This window comes from Hyperolius riggenbachi, chromosome 9 (assembly GCF_040937935.1).
Source record: "Hyperolius riggenbachi isolate aHypRig1 chromosome 9, aHypRig1.pri, whole genome shotgun sequence".
In the NCBI taxonomy this organism is placed as follows: domain Eukaryota; kingdom Metazoa; phylum Chordata; class Amphibia; order Anura; family Hyperoliidae; genus Hyperolius; species Hyperolius riggenbachi.
In genome coordinates, this window is record NC_090654.1 from 233664319 (window position 1) to 233691253 (window position 26935).

Consider the following 26935-nt stretch of genomic DNA (forward strand, 5'->3'; position numbering starts at 1 on the left):
CTAGCGATTCTGATTCAATCAACAAAGCAATCAACTTTATTGGGGGATCGACTTCAGTTCGACTAGTAACGCACACACTACAAGCGGGACTAGTGACGCACACACTACAAGCGGGACTAGTGACGCACACACTACAAGTGGGACTAGCGACGCACACACTACAAGCGGGACTAGTGACGCACACACTACAAGCGGGACTAGTGACGCACACACTACAAGCGGGACTAGTGACGCACACACTACAAGCGGGACTAGTGACGCACACACTACAAGCGGGACTAGTGACGCACACACTACAAGCGGGACTAGTGACGCACACACTACAAGCGGGACTAGTGACGCACACACTACAAGCGGGACTAGTGACAAACACACTACAAGCGGGACTAGTGACACACACTACAAGCGGGACTAGTGATGCACACACTACAAGCGGGACTAGTGACAAACACACTACAAGTGGGACTAGTGATGCACACACTACAAGCGGGACTAGTGACGCACACACTACAAGCGGGACTAGTGACGCACACTCTACAAGCGGGACTAGTGACGCACACACTACAAGTGGGACTAGTGACAAACACACTACAAAAGCGGGACTAGTGACGCACACACTACAAGCGGGACTAGTGACGCACACACTACAAGCGGGACTAGTGACGCACACACTACAAGCGGGACTAGTGACGCACACACTACAAGCGGGACTAGTGACGCACACACTACAAGCAGGACTAGTGACGCACACACTACAAGCGGGACTAGTGACGCACACACTACAAGTGATTCCTATGCGATTCACCTTCACTAAACGATCTGACCAACGTTGTGTCTCCATGCTCTCAATTAAAAAATGTATTGAATGACGTGATTAGTAGCCGATTCTTGTGCGAAGGACCGATATCTTGCATTCTGCTCGATCGACTAAACTGGTCGTTTCGACATGATATCGGCCACTGTTCATCAATTGGGAATTCTGGAACACACCAGATTCTCTCTCGATTCGATAAAATTATCAAATCAAATGGTCGATTGTACTGCAAAATCGCTAGATGTATTGGCACCTTAAATCTACTTTGAGAATGTTTATATATAAAATAAAACCATGGAATACTTAAAAAAAAAACTTTTTAGGACTCGGAGTAGGAGGACAGACCAAATTGTTTATCTCATCAGTTTATTTTCACCTCGGGTTCACTTCAAGGTTCCTGACATTTTTAATACTTTAGCTGTGTTGCTTTGATACAGTAGTAACTTTTTAATTACTTATGCCATCTTAAGGTGGCCATACATTAGAAGATTATGGGCAGATTCAACCAAGAAACAAATGTATCTCTAATCAAATCTGATTAGAGATAAATGTGTCTCTTGGTTGAATCTGCCCAGACACTACAGGCCGATTCCCATCCGATGTCAGCATGAAATCATCAGGGATTCGGCTGAGCCGCCACATCCTCCCGGCCGTTGCCCCCAAAATGTATAAATGTATGTAGTGTGTGTATATTTATACATTACCTGTTCTGTAGCAGTGTCCATCCATCTCGCCGGGTAACAGCCGCATAGACGCTAGCGGCGTATAGCGCCTAACGTTAGACGCTAGGCACCATCGGCGTGTATGCGGTACCCGACGAGATGGACGGAAACCGCGTGGAGGCTGACACCGGACAGGTCATGTATAAATGCACACACACTGCATACAGTTACACATTGCGGTGGCAGCGGTGGGGGTTTCGTCATCTCGTCGCTCGTTTGCAATTCGGCCGCCGTACCGCTGCGCACCCGACCAACCAACTTCAGCCCGACATCTTCTAACAAGCGCGACCAACCGTCTGTCCCGATTTTGGTCACTTTGTCGGTCGGGCATGGACTTGGCAGCACCAATTGGATGGTCGATTGGTTGGTTGGTTGGCTAATGTATGGCATGCATTAGTGATATATATTTTGTTTTTTCAGTACAATCTAGGCTTTCTCTGGTAATATTTTTTTCAAAAAATATTTTTTTTCAAAAACCTTCTCAAAGGACTAGAGGACATGATCTGCGCATGGAGGAAAAACGTTTTAGCCATTTATTTAGGAAAGGGTTCTTTACAGTAAGAGTGATTGAGATGTGGAATGCATTGCCACAGGAAGTCATTATGGCAAACTCTATACCTGCATTTAAAGGGGGCTTAGATGCTTTCCTTGCGTTGAAAGACATCCATGGCTACAATTACTAGGTAATGCCTAATGATGTTGATCCAGGGATTTTATCTGATTGCCATCTGGAGTCGGGAAGGACTTTTTCCCTTTTGGGGCTAATTGGACCATGCCTTGTAAGGTTTTTTTTTTGCCTTCCTCTGTATCAACAGGGATATGTGAGGGAGAAGGCAGGAGTTGTACTTTATACTGGTTGAACTCGATGGACGTATGTCTTTTTTCAACCAAAATAACTATGTAACTATTGTATTGTCATTTTATGGGGAAAAATTTGCCGTAAATGCCGAAAATACACAGTTTGTAATCCTTCCTAATTTTCACTTGACATTTCCTACAGTTTTAAAACACATGCAAATAAATTACTTGATCCTTCTTAGTTAAAATGATACCACATATGCCATATTGTATCACTAGCTGTGCATGTGGCAGACCATTATTCCTAGCCTGTGTGTCTGTAACAATCGGATGCATCTACGGGTCTAGTGCTGTACAGGTGCATCGCTAGACAATGGCAGAACAATGGGCCCTAAACTGTCGCCCTAGCAATTGCATCCAATTGCTACAGGTGGCAGTCATAAAAAGTATATAAGCAGGGGATAACAAGGGTCAAATAGGGCTAAATGGGGAAAAAAACTGAACTTAACTACTTCAATATATTTAAATAAAACTTTTTTTTATTTTACTTGTAAAACTTTTTTTTCTCTGCCTAACTTTATTGAATGGTTGTTGGGATGCAGCAATCATTCACTCTTACACAGCACCATGTGCAAGCATGCACACACACATGCACAATCACATGCGCAGCCCTGGCAGGTGGTGTTTCTAAATCAGGGATATAGATTCTATATCCTAAAACCTACAGCAGCAACAATTAGCTTGTAGAATCCACATCCTAAAATTAAGCCATTAAAAATGCTACTTGAAAAGATTACTGTATTGTAATATGTTCCTTCCTGTGCACCTTAAAGTGGAAATATAGTCAAAACTTCCCTTTGGCTCTAAAAGTTTAGTCACACCATAAAAACTTCTAGGACCAAACTGTTTTTTTTTTTAGAAAGACTACGATAAGTGTTAACCGACATACATACTTTCACTTTACTCTGGAGCCCTATCAGTCACTTTGGTTTTTAATTAAAACAGATAAAACTAATGGAAACACAGAAGAGAGCTTCTGTGTACAAGCTTCAGTGATTGTAAGTAGGACACTGCTAATGTTCCTCCCTGAATAAGTTTTTAATGAACTGGGTAAACCATAACCATGCAAAGGTAGCTCCCAGCAATTCTATTATCTTGAGGACCATTCTAGTGACATTATTGTGGGACAAACTTGTAGGAGACAAGCTTGAAGCAAACAAAAAATAAAGCTCTTGTGTGAAAGTTTTAATTATTATACTGTAAGTAGAAGAATTTTCAACAAGAAAACAACCTTTTGACTGAACTGAGTATACTATACCCATACAATGGTAAGTCCCAGCACTGCTGCACTGAGATCTGGGGGACACATTTCTACAGCACTACATTACAGTAGGCAAGTCAGAAGCAAACCCAGAAGATAGCTTCTAGTTCCAAGCTTCAATGATTAGAGGTAGTAATTTCCCCCAATGAAATTTACAGAGTAAGGAATAGCTGGAGGGTATTCTACAAAAGGCAAAACTGGAGAACTCTAGCTAAAACAGGAAATGTGATGGTGTTTTGTCTCTCTTATCTAAGAAATACACAGTGCTTGGATAAAGCTTGCTAACACTGGGTAATAACGTGTTACATAGTTTGTGTAACACCTGCTAAAATTTACCTGCACTGTTTGCACAAGTACATTCGACCACCCTTTTGTGAATACAGCACATTGTATTGTTTCTACAGGAAATGCCTGTAGGATGAAGCACTAGTTAAATTGCCATGTGCAGGCAGTGCATAGGTTGATAATTTTTCCAGTACCAATGCCAGGGGAGCAGCACTTGTTACGCTATTATAGCAGCACGTGTTACCGCTGTAACGTGCACATTCAGGCATGAACACGTGGTAAGCCCCTTAGAAAAGTAATGTACTGCACATTACCATTGCAATGCAGTGCACACGTTATGGCAGTAACATGCACTGCACTAATAGCACACTTTTCTTATGGCGTACTGGTAAAACTGCCATGTGCTACCTATGCATGGCAAATTTATCGGCACTTTGTGCATCAAGTATAATGTCCTTAAAGCTAACCTGAACTGAAAATGAAAAGTAAAAATAACCATACACAGGTCATACTTACCTCCCGTGTAGTCTACTCCTTAATCTCTTTCTCCTCTCCTGCGTCCCATTTGTCCACTGTGATCAATGGATTTCTCCGTCCTCCATTTTGAAATTGGCCATTACCCCATAACAGCTTCCTGGTCAGCACACTATTAAACTGTAATATTGCCCACATGAGCCATAGGGACATTACCTTGCACATTCAGTTGTAACTGACAGCAGCTGATATATAACTGATGGCAACTGGTATATTTCAGTTCTGACAAAATGTTGTCAGAACTGGAAGGGATCATTGTAAGAAGAAAATGGTGAGCTTCTGAGAGGAACTGATGAGGCAAGCATGTACTATTCATTTGCAGCAACAGCATGTGTTTATTTTAAATAATTTTACTCAGTTCAGGTTCACTTTAAAGTCCAAAGTTTGCAGAAGGAAGCCGAATTACACACTAATGTATCACATTCATGGCCAGATTTACTCATTATTTTCACTAATTTAGAATAACAATGGCCCAAACAATCTGAAGTAAGTAAAGAAAAAACAAACAAATTATTGGGTAAATTCTTACCGGTTACAAGGAAACTGCATCGTCCTGATCCAGCTTCATTAATGACACTGCAGTTGTATGTGCCATAATTCTCCTTGGCGTGGATAGTAATGGTCAGCTCAGTGTAGTCTTGAGAGTCAAACTGTCCTTTATCCATCAGCTTGTTCCCCTGTCTCCATTCATACATGAGAACTCGGGTTGGATAGGCCCTCAGGACTCTGCAGCTCATGGTGACACTGAATCCCAGGCCTTTCCTTATTTCCTGGAAGGCGGGCTCCACAGCAGGGGGATCTGAAAAACACAATAACAGATTGGAAGGTTGGTCTTCAAATTCACATATGTTTAAATTGAAAGATATAACAGGCTTTGATGCTGCAAAATACACCTGTAACCACAGTAAGGACTGTCTAAATCAAGTGACATAAAAATAAATGTCTTAATGTTTGTCGCAAAAAGTTTAAAAAGACAGAGCATCACTACTTTTTCTAAGTTATTTAGTTGGTAAATATTGTCTTCTTCATTGTTAAAATCACATTGTATTAACATTAGCCCCAGCTCAAAATAATAAGGAATGCTGCCACATTTCTGTAGCACTCCTGCTTACAAGACTTTTCCCAATCCTCTCCCCTCCACTGGAACACCCTCCCTCAATACATCCGCCACTTACCCACTTACCCTTTTTAGGCGCAATCTGAACTCACCTCTTCAGGAACGCATACTCTCCTACCTAGGACACTTTTGGCCACTGACCACCATTTCTACCAGCTCATACACTGCTTCCCTTTCACCTACTGTCCTATCCCTTAAACCTTTAGACTGTAAGGTTTTTGACAAGTGCTCTCTTCGCCTTTTGTCTGACAATGCGGTGTAATGTGTGTACATATCTTTTCCTCCATTTTCTTTGTGAAAATCTGTAGTTGATTTGTTCACTGCATCAGCTGTAATCCCCCATTATCTTCTATTGTTCTCTTGTTTATTTTGTATTGGTATACTCTCTATGCTGTTGTACAGCATAGAGAGTATACCAGTATATATTTGCCCTCTTGTCCCGGTTATAAAACCGTTTAAATTATGTCCCTATCACAATGTTTGGCGCCAATATTTTATTTGGAAATAAAGGTGCATTTTTTTCAGTTTTGCGTCCATCCCTAATTACAAGCCCATAGTTTATAAAGTAACAGTGTTGTACCCTCCTGACATAAATATTTAAAAAGTTCAGTCCCTAAGGTAATTATTTATGTATTTTTTTAATTGTAAATTTTCTAATTTTTTTTTTATTACAAAAAAAAAAAAAAAATGGGGAGTGTGGGAGGTAATGAGTTAATTTTTTGTGTATAACTAATTCATTTGTATGTGAAAAATGTTTAGGGTGTAGTTTTACTATTTGGCCACAAGATGGCACCAGTAACTTTTTGTTTAATGCGACCTCCAAGCGTCCTTCCGGACGCTTGGAGGAAGTAGTAGGAGACTGGGTAAATTTTTTTTTTTTTTCACAATGATCGTGCTGCTTAGCGGAAAAGCAGCAGATCATTGCAGGGCTTAGATTAATGAACAGGAATGGATTTTCCAGTTCATTGATCTTCGGGCGAGCGGCCGGCGGCGTGTTTACTCTAGTGCGCGCTAGAGCGAGCGGGAGCGCAGGCAGGGGCAGGAGCGCGGAAAGTACGGATTTCTCCGTCCCTGGGGGTTAAAGGATGGAAAAAGGGATGGAGAAATTAGTACGGGCGGGGGTAAAGTGGTTAACAGCAGAACACTCTCTGCTGCCATTCACTGGCTCCGATCATGTGACCTTCATGGGGTTCAAGTACCAAGGGGGCCCCATGCTACCATTTTTGCCAGAATCTAGTTATGCCCCTGGTTAGGAATGGGGAGGGGGGTGGTTCATGCTAGATTTTGGGGAAAGGGAGAAGTTAGGTTTTTTTGGGGAGGAGGGAATTTTATTTTCTGTCACAGTGGAGTATGCTGGGTTTGGACGGAGAAAGCATTTTACCCAGTGAGGTCATGCCAGGTTTTATTTTATTTTATTTGCAGAAGAAATGAACTGAGGTACATTTAGTAACATGAAACATGAATTCTTGGGAAAAGCCACTAATATACCCGCAGGGTACCAACCTTACAGCTCGAAACCTACATGGTGTCATCAGAGCTAAATTACTAGGGAGGACATTATATGGATGCCTTCACTTTGTATCCAAGGCCCTTCATTTTCACAAAAATCCTGCTGGCAAAAGCCTCATAAAATATATATTTTTCTAAATCCAGTAAACAAAACCAATGTAATAAAAATAGACTAAGGGCTCTTTTCCACAGAAATTTTCTAAAGCAATGCAATGCAGTCATGGTTTTCTTTACTTAAAACATGCACATTTTTAGCTGCTATTTCTGTCGGGAATTGAAGAAACTAATATGGGCTAATCGCCAGCGTTGCTTGCGAATTTTCACCAACGTCATTTTCGCATTGCATTGGTCTTCGAATTCACATATGTTCAACAGATAAAACAGGCTTTGATGCTGCAAAATACACCTGGGACCACAATACGGACTGTCTAAATCAAGTGACATATAAAACTAAATGTCTTAACGTCTGTCCCAAAAAGTCTGAAAAGACAAAGCATCATTACTTTTTCTAAGTCATTTAGTTGGTAAATATTGTCCTTATTGTTAAAATCCCATTGTATTAACATTAGCCGCAACTCAAAATAATATGGAATGCGGCCACATTTCTGTAGCACTCCTCCTTCAATACTTTTCCTGATCCTCTCCCCTCCACTGCAACACCCTCCCTCAACACATCCGCTACTCACCCACACTTAGCCGTTTTAGGCGCAATCTTCGATTTTGAGAAATTCTCACAAAAGATATAGGCTTGTATTTTTGCGTTTTTTTTATTTTTTCGTGAAAACATGAAAAATCTATATTTTTACTGCAAAAAAAATCTATTTTTTATCATGAAAAATCATGAAAAGCTCAACAATGCAGAAAACCAATATTTTTACAGTGACAAATTTTACCGGGAAAATGCGATAAATTGATATTTTACCGGGAAAATTTACAAAAATCATATTTAACATTATTTTCGCAAAAAATGAATGTGAAAAGATTATTGCCATTTTTACTCATCACTGCCAATCGCAAATGCACAAAAAATTGCAGCATGCATTGCCTTCACTATTGGCCAAAAATCTAAATGCACTGTGATGGAAAAGGGGCACTGCGCACATACATTTGTTCCCTTCAGCCCACGACATGAAGTGGTTAATCACAGTGCCCTTGCAACTGGAAAAAGGTGAGCATTAAAATAATGAAATCAAAACACAACCGGTACAAACGAAAAAACAGCCCATAAAAACAAAATTGCATTCTTTGAAAAACAGGATTCAAAAACATTTTTATTTTTACGATGTTTATTATTTCAGAACTGCTTGATTTTCCATAATAATGAACTAAGATGAGCACAAGTACTACTTTCATCTCAACTGTCTAATTTTGTTATGTCCATTGATGAACATGACTCTGACATCTCAAAATCTTGATGCCAGCCTCCTCTCATTTCTCTCATGTGCACATTGTTTCATTTGTGATAAGCCTACAGCCTCGCTTACATACTCACAGCATCTTCAGATTGATTTCCAGACAGCACACTGCAATGCACTTTTAACAGCCAGGCGAAGCTTTGGGGCTTAACTGCTCGTCACACTTGTCACAGCCCGGCTCAAACACTTTCCGAGAACACCACAAAGTGCTTAGACTTCTAAACGAAACTTCTCAAATCAATTAGTGGGTGGTAGTGTACCAACTGATGACTTTTCTTTTGTCTTCAAGCCATAGTAGTAATAAGTAACATTAATTTAAAAAGCTTACGCTTTGCCAGTCATTAATCTCCGCTTGGCATTGTATTCTCCTCTAGCAAGACAGGAGAAGCCATCCAGACTATTTGAAAATGACTTTCTTTATCTCGTTTTGCAGGCCAAAAAAGTTCAAACGCAGGTTAATGCATCTGGAGAGGCATAAAGTCTACAAGTTTGTGTGGTCCGTATCGGCAATAACCCGCTAAGACAATGGCATCTCCCTCCAACGAGGCTGGATGGACCCCAAATAACAAAATAGCATGATGCTCTCCGACAGTGGGATATTATGTACGCCGTATACAATGACAGCTGAGAAATGGAAGGCAGGGAATTACATTATCAGCAAAAACAATATTTGAACATAAAAAGGTCTGTGAAATGAGAACATTTATAAAACATCCTGCAATGGTGGGAACTTATACAGTAATATCCCATTCAGTTTACAACCATATTATCTGTGGCAAAATGTTGTGGAAGTGAGTGGTTTAGCTGCCAATGGAAACATGGCTTGTTTCCATTGTGTTAAAAGAACCCTAAAGGAAAATGGACAATACAGGCCATAAAAGAGGTTACTTTGAGTGAAGCCTAAGTTTTTATTTTTGTTCCAGAACTAAAAGTACAACTGTGAGTAAAAGCCTTAGAAGGTATTTCTTGTTTGATCTTTGAAGGGTCTCTGTAGGTCCTTTATGGGATTGGTTGGCTTCAGTGACCAAAAGGGAAGCTCGTGAATTATCTCATGAAACTCTAAGGTCCACTCACATCTGCTCTAGTGTTTGGATCTCCTCAGCACGAATAATGAGTTTTCACCAAAGTTAACCTCTGATTATGTAGATGATCAACTAATGCTCAGTGTGCATTACAGAAACTTGAACCATGGTCAGTTCAAAGTACGTGTAATTAGACATCTTAAAATAGACCTGCTGATGTCCTGGATGGTCATTTGGCTTAACATCCTTTTCTAGTTCTGCAGAAAGTATGATTTCCACCAATGCCAATTTCCGATTTCCATTCTTCTGATTTAGATTTTCCGTTTTCCAATTTTCAGGTTTTCTGATTTTCCAATTTCTGATATGATAATGGGGGAAGGTTAGTATTATGTGTAAATAGGGAGATGCTAGTGTAAGGTATAGGTGGTGGTGGGGGGATAGTGTTGGTAAGATTACCAATATTCGAACAATAGGCAATATTTTTACCTTGTATATGGTGCCATAATTACCTGGGTGGCTTTTTTCATGTACACAGATAACAGCTATACTTTATAGCGAGTCACTATCTGGAGCCGGTGGTGTAACTATACGTACGCCTATAGCAGTGCCTGCTTTCCTGGCAACATAATCTGCTGCTTTGATAAAAGTAATATAAAGCAGAAAATAACTTCTGCCAACTAACTCCACCAAAATATCATACATATTTTATTTCTTATCACAAATGGTTACTGTCCCTGTTTAAATTATTTCCAAGCACACAGATCAAAGATCAGAAATAACTATACAAGTAGATTGAAAACATAACTAGTCAGTGAAAAAAGTATAATTTAATTTGTGTACGGTCTAAACATTTTTTTCCCCTGAAGACGCACTACAATGACTTACTTTACTAAAACCCGCACAAAGTCCTTGTTACCTACTTACAATCAGCCACTTCAGTGCACAGAATAATAGCGACTTGTTATGTTTTTATGTTCTGCACGTAATTGACTGCTTACTGCTGTTTGTGCATTATTTGTACCCTCACCAGACTTCCATTTTCATTTTTTTCCTCCCAAAGAGTGGATTTGTACAGCACATAGCTACGCCGGACTCCTATATTTAAGGTAACCATAGTAATAACAGTTATCTAAGAAAATGTCTTTCTTAACGCACTACAGGCCCGAATGATCGAAAACCGAGGACGGCTTGTTAATAAGCTCCCAAAATGGATTATTACTTAATGCGCCTGTCAAGATCTTAATGCAAAATAATTTCAATTAAATGATTACATAAGTACAGTAAATGTAGGCAGATACTCAGTGCGAAACACAGAAATACCAAAAGTGTTGCTCCTTGTGCCAGTCATATGAGTACAGGCTTCAGTGGATTCATTATCAGAGCCATTCATCTCAGTACATAATGTTTGGCAAGCAGAGGGAGTGAGAAAGGTCAGGATAGGTTATGTGAAGTAAGTGATAAGGCCAGGGTAAGGTCACTGTTCAAGGGTATAATTATTTATTGCATTTATAAAGCAGCAACATATTACGCAGTGCTGGACAATAAAAAGGGATACATACAATGTTAAGGTGAACCCGAGGCTGCGCAGGAGGGGGCAGATGGGACACAGAGACATGCAGGGCCAGTTCTCTCATGAAGCAAGGTGAAACATTTGCATCAGGCGGCAGAGATTACAGGAGCAGCATTTTTGTACTGTATTTACACTAACAGCATGTAGTCAGAGTAGGAAGAGAACAAGACTCACAGCCAGCCAGTGTGCTATTGTGTTGAGCTGCAGCATGTCATGTGAGAACATTAATTGAAACAGAGTAAATCGTCCGGTGCTGTACGATCATTCCAAATCGGGTGGGGGGCGCATCCTCACAAGTTTGCTTCAGGCAGCAAAAAGTCTAGAACCGGCCCTGGAGGCAAGTTTTCCTGGTCCATGACATGCTTCTATGTCCCCTACGGGCCACTCTCTGCCCCCCCCCCCTCCACTGCGCAGGGCTGTTAGCCCCCAAAATTGCTGACATTCAGCTTGCCGCCAACCTGGAGGGGTATGGATGTCTCTAGTAGGAAAAGAGCTCCTGGAAAACGCCCATTGGGCCATCTCACCGGCCACTCCTTTCCCCGCCGCTCCCCGCACTGCTCTCTGTGTGAGAGACACAGAGCACAGCTTCCAGTATTGTCCCCACGGAAAGTGAAAGCGGCCACAGGAGTATCTAGCCACAGGAGCAGCGGGGATTGTGGCTACCTGATCCGGCCAGCCCCACAGATCAGGTAACATGTTTTTTTTTGTTTGTTTTTTACAAATATCCCCACCTTGGATTCCCTTTAACAAGGGGTGTCAGACAGAAAGGTAGTATAAGGTTGTACAACATACAACATAGCACAAGGTTATAAACAGTGCTGCACATCAGGATTCTGGATAACCGGGTAACCCGGATATCCAACCTTTTTTCAGCTATCCGACGATTCCGGATTCCTGGGCCAAATCCGTATAGCTATCTGCGGATATTTGGGCGCATAACGTGGATATCTGCGAATATTGTGGATATCCAGATCCGAAATACTGTAACTAAGGAGATGACATCCTGGAGCCAATCAGAGGGCTCCCAGCAGAAGCCCTAGAAACCAATCATAGAGGGAAACCCCGGCCAGCCCCACCTGACCTCATTGAGCCAATTAGAGGGCTCCAAGCCTAAACCCTGGCACCCAATCACAGAAAGGAATACTGGCCAGCCCCCCCCCTTTTTAATAAGGAGGGGTTCCATGCTGAGACATATTGTCCTAGCTTGCTGAATGCTTACTGAGAGACACGCACCAGTGCTGCTGACCTTGCAAGGGCTGTATACAGTGATAAACCGAAAGCTGTTCAGTGATTAACTCCTTCACTATCACTACACTATTGTTAAATCGTTAATTAGCTTGATGTCATTGAGTGACAGTCATTGTGTGACAGTCAGAGTGTGTGCTATAGTGCTGCTGGCCTAGCAAGGGCTGTACACAGTGATAAACCGAAAGCTGTTCAGTGATTAACCCCTTCACTATCACTACACTATTGCTAAATCATTAATTAGCTTGATGTCATTTGTGTGACAGTCAGAGTGTGTGCTGCAGGCAGCTGCTATGTGTCTGTGTGTGCTGTGCACATACCAGGCCAGCTGTTGCCTGCTGGCCAGCTATTAGCCTTAGCTAGCGGCAGTATAGGTTAGTTAGGTTAGGGATTATTGGATAGGATTACCATGTTATTGTGTAGTTAGTACTGTAGTACTGCAGTCAGTGCTAGTAGTTGTTAGAGTAGTAGTACTACTGTGTTAGCTTTCTACAGAACTGCTGTGCTGTGAGCAGTGCCAGTGTGACAGTTAGTGTGCACTAATGTCTTCTCCTCTGCTGTCTGACTGTCACTGGGCACTTGGCACGTGCCACTTGCCACGTGGCACTTGCCACATGGCACTTGCCATGCGTCACTTAGCAAGCAAGTGCCACGTGACACATGCCAAGTGCCACGTGACACGTGGCAAGTCCGGCATGCTCCTGGCACACATTATACCTGCTGCTGCTGCATTGCCCTGCTCCTGCTGCCTGTGCTGCTCACACCGCCAGGGTGCCAAAGGCCACTGCTGCTGTGCTGATACCACCTATATTTAACCCAAAACACAATTGCTGCGTAATTTTTTGGAGGTGTGTTGGCTGAAAACTGTCATGTCCCAGTTGTGCGGTTGGACTTTGGACACAATGTGGGCTGCACGACCGCGGTCTGGAACCTAGGCCTGATGTTAATTGACAGCCATTTTTTTTTTTGGGGGGGGGGGGATTTTAAGTCCCCACATCATCAATGTGTTCACCTTTAAAAAATAATGATGCTACATGCCTCATTTACCCTAAAAAATGATTTAGAAAGCGATTCAAAGGCCACTTCCGGTTTTCTATCTGGATATCCGAATCCGCTGGATACTGAGGTCGGATATCCAATTCGGATCGGAAAATTTTGAACTCGGATATCCAGGTGTCTGGATCCGGATTGGATCCGGATTTTGAAAAGGGGTATTCGAGCAGCACTAGTTTTTAACACAGACACTAAAGCTTTATACTGCGTTGCCTTAACACTAGTATGTTATGAACGCTTCCAGGGGCTGCTCCAGGTGGGCGAGGCCTGGTAGCGCCAGAGCCGTCTAACGTCATGACGCATTTCGACGTTAACCACGCCTTCATCAGGTGAAGGTGTGGTTAACATCTACACATTGTAAGTGTAATCAGTATGTGTGTTTATCCATATTAAAAAGTTAATGCACCAGAGGAGCGTTCCTGTTGCTTTTGCTTTCTATATAAGGTTATAAACACAGACAGGGTAAAGGATACATGATCATGCTATTTTACAGAGATTCAGCAAATGAAGTCCAAGTTAGTCCATGGGAAGGGTGTCATTGATGAGGACATACGGGGGACCCTGCCAAAGGCTTATAATCTAAAGAGGAGGGGGAGGGATGCACGAGGAAGGACTGCAGAATAGGTGCTCGCTCGGCTGAGAGAGTTAAAGGACACCCGAGGTGAAAATAAACTAATAAAACAAACAATTGTATCTATCCTCCTTCTCCTAAAAAAATGTAAGATACTTTTTAAAACATGGCCTGACATATCATTGCTATGCTATCAAACGTGGCATCACAGACCCTACTCCACAAATAAACTCATGCTTAGCTGAGCTTCAGGAGTGGATGAATATTAATTGGCTAAAACTTAATGCTGACAAAACTGAGGTTCTTGTTATCGAGGGCCAGGGCTCAACAGCAAAGCAGCCCCAGTCTCAACCAACACCGCTAAGGATAGGGAGCTCAGACCTGAAAAACTCAGACTGTGTGCGCAGCCTGGGAGTACTGATTGATAGGACATTAAGCTTCAGGAATCAAATCTCAGCTGTTGTGAAACATTCCTTCTTTCATCTAAGGAATATTGCAAAGATTAAACACCTAATTCCTTCAGGGGATCTTCCAACCCTAGTCCATGCCTTCGTTACATCAAGGTTAGACTACTGCAACACCCTCTACACAGGCCTGCATAAGACTTACGCCGCCTGCAATTAGTACAGAATGCCGCCGCAAGGCTGTTAACGAGCCAACCCCGCCATTGCCACATAACACCAACCCTGAGCTCACTCCACTGGCTACCGATAAAATGGAGAATTCTGTTTAAGATTGGCTTACTGACATTCAAATCCTTGCACAATCTGGGTCCTGGATACCTGAAGAACTTGTTGCAACTGCATCACACACCCCACAATCTTAGATCAAAAGGACGCAACACCATGGTCACCCCCAGAGTCCACCTCAAAACCTTTGGCGACAGAGCCTTGTGTCATGCTGCCCCTACACTTTGGAACTCCCTGCCACACCCAATCAGGACAGCTCCATCCCTGGAAGCATTTAAGTCTAAACTGAAAACCTACCTCTTTAGTCTGGCATTCATGAACATCTGACTATCTCCTCTGTAACACAACCCAGCCTGCAACCCTGTATTAATCTGAGACACAACTATGCTCTTTGAGTCCTATGGGAGAAAAGCGCTTTACAAATGTTATTGTATTGTATTGTATTGTATTGTATTAAGATATTCCACAGTTTTATTTTACATTTAAATCTACTTTTTAAGTTTTTACGGTTTTATTGTTTTTGCTCAATGACACATCCATTGAAGTATGCCAGAGCTAACGTTTATGAACTATTGACCCTTTTTATTTCTTTCCTGCTCTCAGAAGCCATTTTCAGTTAGGCCCGGTTCACATTAGCGTTTGCCAACGGAACCGGCCGTACGGTTCCATGGTCCGTTCCGCTGAACGGACATAAAAAAATGCTGCAGAACCCACATTTTATGGACCGTTTCGCTCAGCGGAACCGGAAGGTTTTGTAGCATATAGGAACTAATGAAAATGGACATTTTACTACACACTGCCTGTAAAACGGACTGTTTTCACCAGATCCAGCTGGCCTGATCCATATGTCCGGTTCCGTAAAACAACGCTAATGTGAACTGGGCCTTACAAAAGTGTTTTATAGTTGTAATTTCTTATCAGTGAGGGTCACACTGTAGTCTGACCCAGTCCTGACTCAGACAGGAACTGCCACTTACATACCTGATGTTTAACTCTTTCAGGCAGAGAAAGAGAAAAAGGAACACAGCATAGTTATTTGTGTGCTTGGCACTGTACATACACATGTCTAACTCATCATGTCACCTCAAGTATCCTTTAAGGTGTGGAATAGGTGGGTAGGCCATGTTAAAGAACTGTGTTTTGATGGCTTACTTGAAGGTAGGGAGAAATTCTGGTGGGTCCATAGGATGGGAGCTGCTCTTCAAGGGTACCTAAAGTGGCACATAACTTGATAAAATACAAATGTGTATGGACAGACCGAATCATAATTAGAACTAGGCTTTGACCTTTCTTCTAACTGCATAGGTAAAGAATACAGGGCTCTAAATAAAAGTATCTTTGCATTCAGACTGGAGTCTGATTGTAACTCACACTGATAACAAATTACACATCATAACACTCTTCTGTGGCTGAGAAAAAAACAACAAACCTCTGAGTACTTGGAACAGATAGGAAGTTCAATAATTCAAGATTTATCTGTATGGGAGCTGAATAAACATTAAGAAAAACTGTTGTCATCTACACAACGGAGGAGGAAGTTTCTGGCACTGCTAAAGCTTTTTGTTAACATTTAATACAGGTTTCATGGTATGTTTATAACTAGGCCTTTTTTTTAACACGGAGTCTCAAGCAACCAGAAAGCACATTTATCTAGCACTAGCCTCTTCCTTTCGGTGCCAGATAACTGAGACTGTACACCAGTAAACACATTTTCCAGGGCCAGTAGCTGGCGAACGGTGAGCCAGAAAAAGATGGCGTGGGAGTGATCAGGCCAGAGGGTGCTGGAGGAAGCCCAATGTATGTACATTTTATTTCTGTGGCCTCATCTCAGGAACACTTTAAGGCCTCTTTAACACAAGCAGCTGAAGGCATTGATTTCACCGCTTATCAGCTGCTCCCCCCACCAGCCAATTGCTTACGTGCTCTTGGCATGGATGGTGGACTGGTGAGCCGCCCAAGGAGTTGAGACCTGGGCACAGTAGTTGCCTTCCTCACACACAACTAGATTTTTTTGAACACCAGGTAATGCCACCACGTGTGAAATGAGGTATGCACAGTGTTACTAAACACTGTCATGTAACTGCAGCTGAATGGAGCTTGTGGCCAGCAGCTAGGAGGCTTAACTGGCCAACAAATGAACAGTTCAGCTGCTCATTGAAAAGAGTGCTTTGTCTTCTCATTCTCACATACAGGACTTTTATCACGCTTCTCCATTCTTCAGGAACTCCCATCTACAACTTGTTCAGCACTCACCCACCCTTAGAGGACTAAAGGAGAATATTATTAGCAGAGCAAAAGTTGCACTCAATGTGTTATTTGGAGATAAGCACGGTTAATGTATGTACGGGTGGACTACCCGACTAAACTTGGCCACAATGGCCGTCAATCTAAAATGTGAAGACTCCCGATATTGCCTAAAGATCCAGCATGCCAGATCTTTGGCAAATTCTGATTGTTCTACTACTCCCCCCACAAGCTACACATCGTCCCTCCTCCTCCCTCCATAGCAACAGATGTCTGTACAGCATTCAGAGCATACATGCAGCTTCAGGATCTTGCTTTGTATCCTTGCGTGAGCAAATTTGCCCTTAAAGAGAACCTGTACTGAGTAAAAATATTTAAAATAAACACATGAGGTAACTTCAAATGAACATTACATAGTTACCTTGCCATTAGTTCCTCTCAGAAGCTCACCATTTTCTTCTAACAATGATCCCTTCCAGTTCTGACAATATTTTGTCAGATCTGAAATATATCAGTTGCTGTCAGTAAAATATCAGTTGCTGTCAGTTATAGCTGAGAGGAAAACTGATGTACCAGGTAATGTACATGTTTCCCTATGGCTCAAGTGGGCGATGTTACAGTTTAACTGTGTGCTGCTGACCAGAAAGCTGTTATGGGTAATGGCCATTTTCAAAATGGAGGATGGAAAATTCCCTTGATCACAGTGGGCAAACAGGACGCGGGACAGGAGAAAGACACAGAGGAGTAGACTACATGGAAGGTAAGTATGACTTGTGTATGCTTATTTTGACTTTTAATTTTCAGTTCAGGTTTTCTTTAACTGCCCATCACTAAACATCTCTGCACTTCTCAATTGGTGAATAACCCCCACAGAGTTAAACACTGCGAGCAGATACAGATATATGATTCACAACTTGCTAGATCTTCTAAAACTCTCTGAACTATGGAAACGTTCCATCCCTGAAGCACTGCTGGAATCGAGGTTCATGAAAAGGACATCACCGTTTAATGGATGAATATTAATATGGAACATCTCAATATTAAAACTAATTGCTGCATATACAATGACCTTCTTTATTCATGTTAATAAGGGTGTTGGCGGGTGTCAGGGGAATTCTGATAAAATAATTTAGGATAACACACACATTTTAAACAAGAGACGGGCAAACTCGGCCCCCTATGGAACAGAGAGTGAAGCAGCTTCCCTTTTGCTTACAATAAGGCAGTCACTTAGCTCAGCTTTATACATAACGGGGGTTACAGCAGACTTGCTTTAAAAGATACGCAACAGCATAATAACCTTTAGGCTGGGGGCACACTTGTTAGTGCGTGAAAGTTCACATTTTCTGTCAAGTCATTTTTGCGTTTCTAGTGCGTTTTTGTGCGTTTACATTTTTTGTGCAGTTGCGGGTCGCATAAACAAAATGCATATGCGTTTTGTATGTTTTTTCCATGCATTTTTTTTTGCGCTTAAGGCAAATCCCTAGGAAGACAACAGGGAGCGGAAATACATCAGAAAACATTAAAAAAAAGCATATAAAAACGCATGAAAAACGCATACAAAACGCATTGTATTGCGTCACCATAGACTTTAATTACGTACATTTTTGATGTGATTTTGAAAAATATGCAACAAAACCAGCGTTTTTAAAATGCATACTGTAAAATGCATATGCGTTTTTTTACATAGGTTTTTTGATGTGGCCCATTGACTACCATTGCAGGCAAAAATGCTGCGGTTTCTGCAACTCTAGCGTTTCTGCTAAGTGTGTTCCCAGCCTTAAACAAAAACTTTTCTTTGTTACAGTTGATACAAATCCTACAATCAGGGCCCGTTCTCTCATGAAGCAAGGTGAAAAATTTGCATTAGGTGCAGAGATTACAGGGGCAGCATGTTGTACTGTGTTTACACTAAGAGCATGCAGTCAGAGTAGGAGGAGAAGCGAGAGGAGAGCGAGGTGAAGAGGTCATCATTTGGGAAAAGCAGCTTGTTGTGCTGTGTGAGAAGTCTGACAGTGAGTGAGGAGGGGGAAGGCAGGAGAGCAGCAGTGTTTTATTTGACTTGCACAACAGAAGGGAGACAGTGGCACTGCTGTCCTGACTGAGGAGGAATGGAGTGCCTGAGGGTGAGCAGTTTGTTTGTCATGGACTCACAGCCAGCCAGTGTACTATTGTGTTGAGCTGCAGCATGTCATGTGAGAACATTAAATGAAGCAGATTAAATTGGGGGGTGCGTCGGACGCATCCTCAAGTTTGCTTAAAGAGGAACTGTCACGAAAATCTTAACATTTAAAACACATACAAATAAGAAGTACATTTCTCCCAGAGTAAAATGAGCCATAAATTACTTTTGTTCTATGTTGCTGTCACTTACAGTAAGTTGTAGAAATCTGACATTACTGACAGATTTTGGACTAGCCCATCTTCTCATGGGGGCGGTGGTTCTCGGGGTTTCTTTATTTTTAAAAGCACTTAGTGAATGGCAGTTGCTCTGTCCAACTGCCAAAAAGTGTGCAGCGAGCAGGGAGGCTGGCCAGCATCATTGTATAAATCTTTCTCAGGGAATGTCTGTATAAAGAGTAAAGGCCATGTTGAGAATCCCCTATGAAGAGATGGACTAGCCCAAAACCTGTCGGTAATGTCAGATTTCTACTACCTACTGTAAGTGACAGCAACTTATTAGAGAAGTAATTTATGGCTCATTTTACTATGGGAGAAATGTACTTCTTATTTCTATGTGTTTTACATTTTAAGACTTTCGCAACACTTCCTCTTTAAGGTAGCAAAAAGACTAGAAACGGCCTTACCTACAATAAATCTGCACTGTTTCTACTTCCTGCTTTCATGGATGCAGACATATTGTTAACATCCTGTGCTTTCAAATGAAATGGCAGTCAGCTGATACAGGGGAGAGATCAAATTATAACTTGTGATTAGACTCAGATGAGACGGAATTAGACTGGCTAAAGCAGGGGTCCCCAAACTTTTTCGGTCAAGGGCCAGGTCAAAATACTTCAGATTGCTGGGGGGCCGGAGTATACATACAATTATGTAGAAAAACATTTAATTGAACCTAGGTATTGCAGATAGCTCCTACTAACAGGTGCAGCCTCATGTCTCAGCATGTCAGCATGTTCAGATAGTATTCCCCCCCCCCCCCCCCCCAACTCAGCAAGTGCAGTTATTATGCCCCCAACACAGCAAGTGCAGATATTGTGACCCTAGCATAGCAAGTCATAGGGAAGCCCTAATGTCACCTCCCCTCCCCCCATAACCAACCCGTCTCCAGTAATTGCATGAACTGCAAATTATTCACCCCTACACACGGGCACACACATTCATGCAAATCCTGAAGTTTTTGTGCTTTAGACAGTGAAGCATACCTAGGATTGGAAGCCAGCGAATGACTGCTTTCTGGCTTCCATGTGGAAGGGTAGTGCCAACTCTGCTATTCTATATGCAGCCATTAATATTTAAAGATGCAGTGGGCCACATCTGTATGTAATACATTTTGTAACAGTATGTAGAAAAAAGCGGGTTGGCACTATGGTGTAGCAAGTGTGCTAGAGTAGCCTTCCAGGCACCCTGTTTCCAGCAAAGCGTGCTCTGGTGTATGCAGAGTGGCAGGAAAGGTAAACAAGCAAGGGAAACCGGCACTGCTAGTAAGCTGTGTTTATTCTTAGCTTCATGCATAAAAGCATACATGCAAAGGCAAAGCTGACTTGCGTAATAAGTAGGTAATAGTAGAAGTGGGGTACCTGGTGGCGCGGTGGGTGCTGGGTCGTTAAGCCTGACGGCCGTTTCGCGCACGTCTGCGCATCTACGGAGGCTGCAATAGGAGGGGAGTGGGCTGTCTGCATTTGTAGCCTAGTGCGCATGGCGGAAGTACGCCGCCTGTCCGCCCCGCCCCTACACTATCCTTCTCACTAACACAGACGGCTGGAACGCAAACGTGTCAGCTACAACTGATGTCATGGCGGCAAATCGCGCTGAATCCATTGATCAGCGCAGCGTAACTTACGCATAATTGCACGCCAGTGACACAAGTTGGGCCGGTCTAGCGCCATCTTGTGTCACTAAACGAGAAGGCATCTCCAGTGTGGCATCAGGATGGAAATGAAAACAAGTGAAAGATTGAAAAATGAAATTAAGTGTAGATAGAAATGAGTGAAGTGAGAAAAAAAGGGAACGATAAAATGAAATAAGGAAATAGAATAGTGCCTATATTGCAACACGTAAGATGCTATCTCAGCAGCAAATATACATACTATGAATGTATATAGAATGTCAAATGGGTGGGACTGGACAACATGGTGAGATACAATAGTGAGAAGGTATATCGTGTATTAAAATCAATTGGAAGTTGATCGCCCTATAAGTCAATTCTCGTGGGGTGAGACCTCCATCAGGAGGATAACTAGTAGGTCGATCAATCCATCTGGGTAGATATAAGTAAAACAGGAGGGACTAATTGGACAAATAGCCACTAAATAAGGCACAAGTTCATATGGACACCAAACTAGGGAGAGGGAGTTAAAAAGTACAGATCATAGCATCAAATAATACAGTGGGCTTTCAGATTAAGGATCCAGGAAACAGGAAAGATCAGTGTAATCGTTAAGGCCTAAAGGGCCCATGGCATTGGACCTTAGGATCAACAAGACCTCCTCACGCTTCAGTTTCTTTTCGCGGTCTCCACCTCTAGTGAGAGGTGGGACCTGGAGTAAACCGGCAAAGATGAGTTTATTTGGATCTCCTCTATGATTACTCCTCATATGCTCCACTACTCTGGGTGAGACTTTTCCAGAGCTTATGGAGTTGTAGTGTTCCCGAAACCTTTCTCTCAGTGTTCTGGTTGTCTCTCCAATGTAGAACCTACCGCAAGGGCACCAAAGGGCGTACACCACAAATTTGGTCTTGCAAGTAATGAATGCACAAACGTTCCGTCGAATGTGCTCGATTTGCATATTCGAGCCTGTGACCATTTGTCTACATGACTTGCACCGACCGCATCTGTGGTTGCCCCGTGGTTGGCCCCTGCGCAGCCAATTGCCTCCATCAGGGGAGTTGAACAGGACAGACAAAAGTGAAATATACAAAACATTTATTTGTGAGTGCCTCACGTTTGTTTTAACACACAATGCTTTTGTTTTTGATAAGAAGTGGTACAGGCAAGTATCCGGAACTGCCATGGGAACGGTGGTATCCTGTACCTACGCCAATCTATTTTTGGCATGGTGGGAGGAACTGCACGTCCACTCTGCTTGCAATCCCTTTAGACAACAACTCAGAATGTGGTCCAGGTACGTGGACGACATCCTTGTCTTCTGGTCCTTTTCCAAGTTTTTAGAATACATTAATCAAAATCAGTGCAATATGGCTTTTACAGCTACTATTAGCCATGATAAGGTGGCCTTTTTAGACTTGGAATTAGAAGTAGAAAATAACAGATTGACACCAAAAAGATATAGAAAACCCACTGCATCCAACTCCCCTACTTCATAGGTCAAGCTTCCACCCTAAGCATGTAACCAAGGCGCTACCCTACAGCCAGTTCCTCAGACTGCGTAGAAATAATGCAAGCGATACGGAGTTTCGTCGTCAATCTGAGGAACTGGGATCCAGGCTAGTCGCCAGAGGTTACAAAGAAGAGCTAATCCAAGAAGCCTTCAAGCGGGCCCACTCCCAAGTTAGACAGAATCTCCTCCAAAGGAAGACAACCAGGAGAACTAACAACAGAAGGACTCCTTTTTCTTTTGAATTCAGTACGATGTCAGACGTTATTAAGGAGTCAGTAATCAATCATTGGGACATTCTAATGAAAGACGCTAGCCTGAAACCCCTAGTGGAAGAAGGGCCCTTATTTTTATTTAAAAGATCTCCAACAATTGGGTCCCGCATTAGCAGAAGCGAATTCAACTCCCCTGATGGAGGCAATTGGCTGCGCAGGGGCCAACCACGGGCAACCACAGATGCGGTCGGTGCAAGTCATGTAGACAAATGGTCACAGGCTTGAATATGCAAATCAGGCCCATTCGATGGAACGTACGTGCATTCATTACTTGTAAGACCAAATTTGTGGTGTACGCCCTGTGGTGCCCTTGCGGTAGGTTCTACATTGGAGAGGCTACCAAAACACTGGGAGAAAGGTTTCGGGAACACTACAACTCCATAAGCTCTGGAAAAGGCTCACCCAGAGTAGTGGAGCACATGAGGAGTAATCATAGAAGAGATCCAAATAAACTCATCTTTGCCGGTTTACTCCAGGTCCCACCTCTCACAAGAGGTGGAGACCGCGAAAAGAAACTGAAGCGTGAGGAGGTCTTGTTGATCCTAAGGGCCAATGCCATGGGCCCTTTAGGCCTTAACGATTACACTGATCTTTCCTGTTTCCTGGATCCTTAATCTGAAAGCCCACTGTATTATTTGATGCTATGATCTGTACTTTTTAACTCCCTCTCCCTAGTTTGGTGTCCATATGAACTTGTGCCTTATTAAGTGGCTATTTGTCTAATTAGTCCCTCCTGTTTTACTTATACCTACCCAGATGGATTGATCGACCTACTAGTTAGCCTCCTGATGGAGGTCTCACCCCACGAGGATTGACTTATAGGGCGATCAACTTCCAATTGATTTTAATACACGATATACCTTCTCACTATTGTATCTCACCATGTTGTCCAGTCCCACCCATTTGACATTCTATATACATTCATAGTATGTATATTTGCTGCTGAGATAGCATCTTACAGTGTTGCAATATAGGCACTATTCTATTTTTTAATTTCATTTTATCGTTCCCTTTTTTCTCACTTCACTCATTTCTATCTACACTTAATTTCATTTTTCAATCCTTCACTTGTTTTCATTTCCATCCTGATGCCACACTGGAGATGCCTTCTCGTTTAGTGACACAAGATGGCGCTAGACCAGCCCAACTTGTGTCACTGGCGTGCAATTATGCGTAAGTTACGCTGCGCTGATCAATGGATTCAGCGCGACTTGCCGCCATGACAGACGTAGCTGACACGTTTGCGTTCCAGCCGTCTGTGTTAGTGAGAAGGATAGTGTAGGGGCGGGGCGGACAGGCGGCGTACTTCCGCCATGTGCACTAGGCTACAAATGCAGACAGCCAGCTCCCATCCTATTGCAGCCTCCATAGATGCGCAGACGCGCGCGAAACGGCCGTCAGGCTTAACGACCCAGCACCCACCGCACCACCAGGTACCCCACTTCTACTATTACCTACTTATTACGCAAGTCAGCTTTGCCTTTGCATGTATGCTTTTATGCATGAAGCTAAGAATAAACACAGCTTACTAGCAGTGCCGGTTTCCCTTGCTTGTTTACCTTTCCTGCCACTCGTAATACATTTTGTGTGTGAAGGGCCAGTAAAAAAGCCTCAAGGGGCTGCATTCGGCCCGCAGGCCTTAGTTTGAGGGCCACTGGGCTAAACTCTCTACATACATACCGGGTGGATTTCTCTATGTTTTCCTTCTCACCTGTGGAAGACTTTAGGCCCTCTTTGATGAAAAGCCTTATTACAGCCTGCTTACATGTAAGTTAGTTATACATGAATGTGCAAAATGCAGTGATCCCTAACAGAGACTGTGATCTGGCAGTGTGAGGCTGGATTCATACAATTTCCACTTTCATGGTTGCTGTTTAAACATCTTCCATGCAAAATAATGATGGTTTCTGGACTTTTTTTTATATCTGCCTTGCTGTCAGAAGTTTTATGAACTCTAAATAACTATCAAGAAGCACGTACGTATACAGTATGGGCTCGTTCACACTGGAGGCGTTTTTGGTTATTTTTAAGCGCCTGCGATTTTAAAAAATCGCCCTGAAAGCGCTTACACCATGCTATCCTATACGCTAGTTCAGATTAGTGCATCCGCTTTCCGCCCAGAGAAGCGCTGCATGGACCATTTTCAGGGCGATTTTGCAACAATGGAAGGTATAGGAAAAACACACACGCTCACAAAATCGCTTTGTGCAGCGATTGCGTTCACATTTTTAAGAATAAATACATTGTATTTATTCTTTTCCGGATCAAAGAGTTTACTTCCTGACTCACGTCAGGAAGTGCAAAAACGTAATCGCTCTGCAAAAACACCTACAAAAATGCTTACTAAAAACGTCCAACGAACAGAAATCACCGAGAAGGGAAAAGAAAAAATTGCTTTAAAAAAAGTCCAACGCGAACGCTAACGCGATCGGAACGCAATGTGAACGAGACCTAACAGCTCTTTACTGGCTGGTGGCTGCTAAGAGCAGGAGGTGACCTAGATAGGCTCAGGGAAGAGCTCATTTTTTTTCCTCCAGCTTTCCACAGTGCTAAGCATCTTCAGTACCACGGAAAGCTCCTTAAAGAGAAACTGAAGTGAAAAAATAAAATTATGATATAATGAATTGGTTGTGTAGTACGGATAATTACTAGAACATTAGTAGCAAAAAAAAATATTCTCATATTTTTATTTTCAGTTATACAGCTTTTTGTTTTATAACATTGCATCATTCTCTAATATTTGCAGTTTACACACTACTCAGCATTCTACATGTTTTTACAGAACAGGCAGTGAACGTTTGACCTGTCCTGAACTGTTCTCTGCAAAAGAAAAAACAATACAGTTAAGATAAGAACCTTCAAACACAGAGCTCTCTGCTACTTTGAAAGTCGTGGAGCTCAATAGCAATTTGCATAGATAGCAACTGGAGTTTCTTAACTCTTCCTGTACTGGAAACAACATTAGACTTATGTCTCTGTTCCTAATGTTTTATTTCTTAGCTGTACTACACATACAAATCGTTATATCATAATTTTGTATAATTTTCCTGTACAGGAAGTTGCGTCAGAGACTAGAGAGAGGAACGCATGCTGGAGCGCACGGAAGGTATGTAGCTGCCGCTGCCCAGACACTGCCCGCCGCTGCCCAGACAGTAATTTAGGCTGGAGGGGAGCGCAGGGGGAGAGCCCCAAGGTGAGGTGGGGGGGGAACGTCCCCCCTCCCCGCCGAGTGTGGCCATGGCTTTCCCCTCATGCTGCGACCCCTCCAGCCCCCCCAAAACAGCCACCACCACCCCCCCCCCCCCCCCCCCGCGGGAGCTGCAGGCCCTATTGTTACGCCAGTGCCTACATTAGTTGTGCAGTAAGCTGTACTACCCAGCGCAACTGACAATGGCTGCTGCTGCCGAGAATCCAGCATGTGTACAGAAGCCCCAGATTTCGAAACAGGTCATCTTCGTTGCCGGCTCTGCGCCATGCTGTGCCTGATTTGGGCACCGCCATAGACTGTAGTGTGAATTACGGCTTTAGCAACACCACCTGGATTCTGTTAAAATAACTGTAATTTGGGTGCTGGCAATAGCCTCACCTCAGATTACAGGAATATATTTGATATATCCCTCGAAATTACCTAGCACAGGGAGAGCCGTTCCCCAGGCTGCTCTCTGCACCCACATAAACAGCGGCCGGAACATACGTACGCCCAGAGCTCCTTTACCGCGTCAGTGGGCAATCGGCCTGGTGAATAAACTCGGCCGAGGGCACTGATCTCCCCACTCACCCCATCCACTCTGACATGGCCTGTGCCTAGCTCCACCTACCTACCTTTCTCCCTCTTCATAAAAGGCTAGCAGGGGCGTAACTAGAAATCACCGCGCCCACATTGCAAAAATTTGCATCCCCCCTCCCCTCGAGGCTGCTCAGGGACGTTTTGGGGGGCAGGAGGGGTTGCAGCATGAGCGGAGAGCATTGGCCCCCACATCAGCGGGAAGGGGGGCCACTCCCCCCTTCCTTGCCTCAGCCTCTCCCCTCAGCACGCTCACTTAATAGGTGGCCACAGAGGTATGCCTGTGTTCCTGCCACCGCCGCTGCCACCTATTTAATGCAGGAGAGGTGAGCACTGAGAGGAGTGCACAAGGTGAGGGGGGGGGGGGGGGGAGTGGCCCGCCTCCCCTATGATGTGGGGGGGCACGTTTGGGGCGTCAGGCAGCCGGTTTCCCAGTGTGGCATGCTGGGCT

The 26935-nt window shown here is 43.1% G+C and overlaps 1 protein-coding gene across 3 annotated transcripts in view; it reads right to left on the reverse strand.

The window, feature by feature from the left end:
* MDGA2 (MAM domain containing glycosylphosphatidylinositol anchor 2) overlaps window positions 1-26935 on the reverse strand; it is a 1075710-nt gene that overhangs the window by 171474 nt on the left and 877301 nt on the right. For all 3 annotated transcript variants that reach the window (XM_068254164.1, XM_068254163.1, XM_068254165.1), the window contains exon 9: window positions 5004-5273. In XM_068254164.1, the coding sequence (XP_068110265.1) occupies window positions 5004-5273 (270 nt within the window). The remainder of the gene's footprint in view (window positions 1-5003; window positions 5274-26935) is intronic.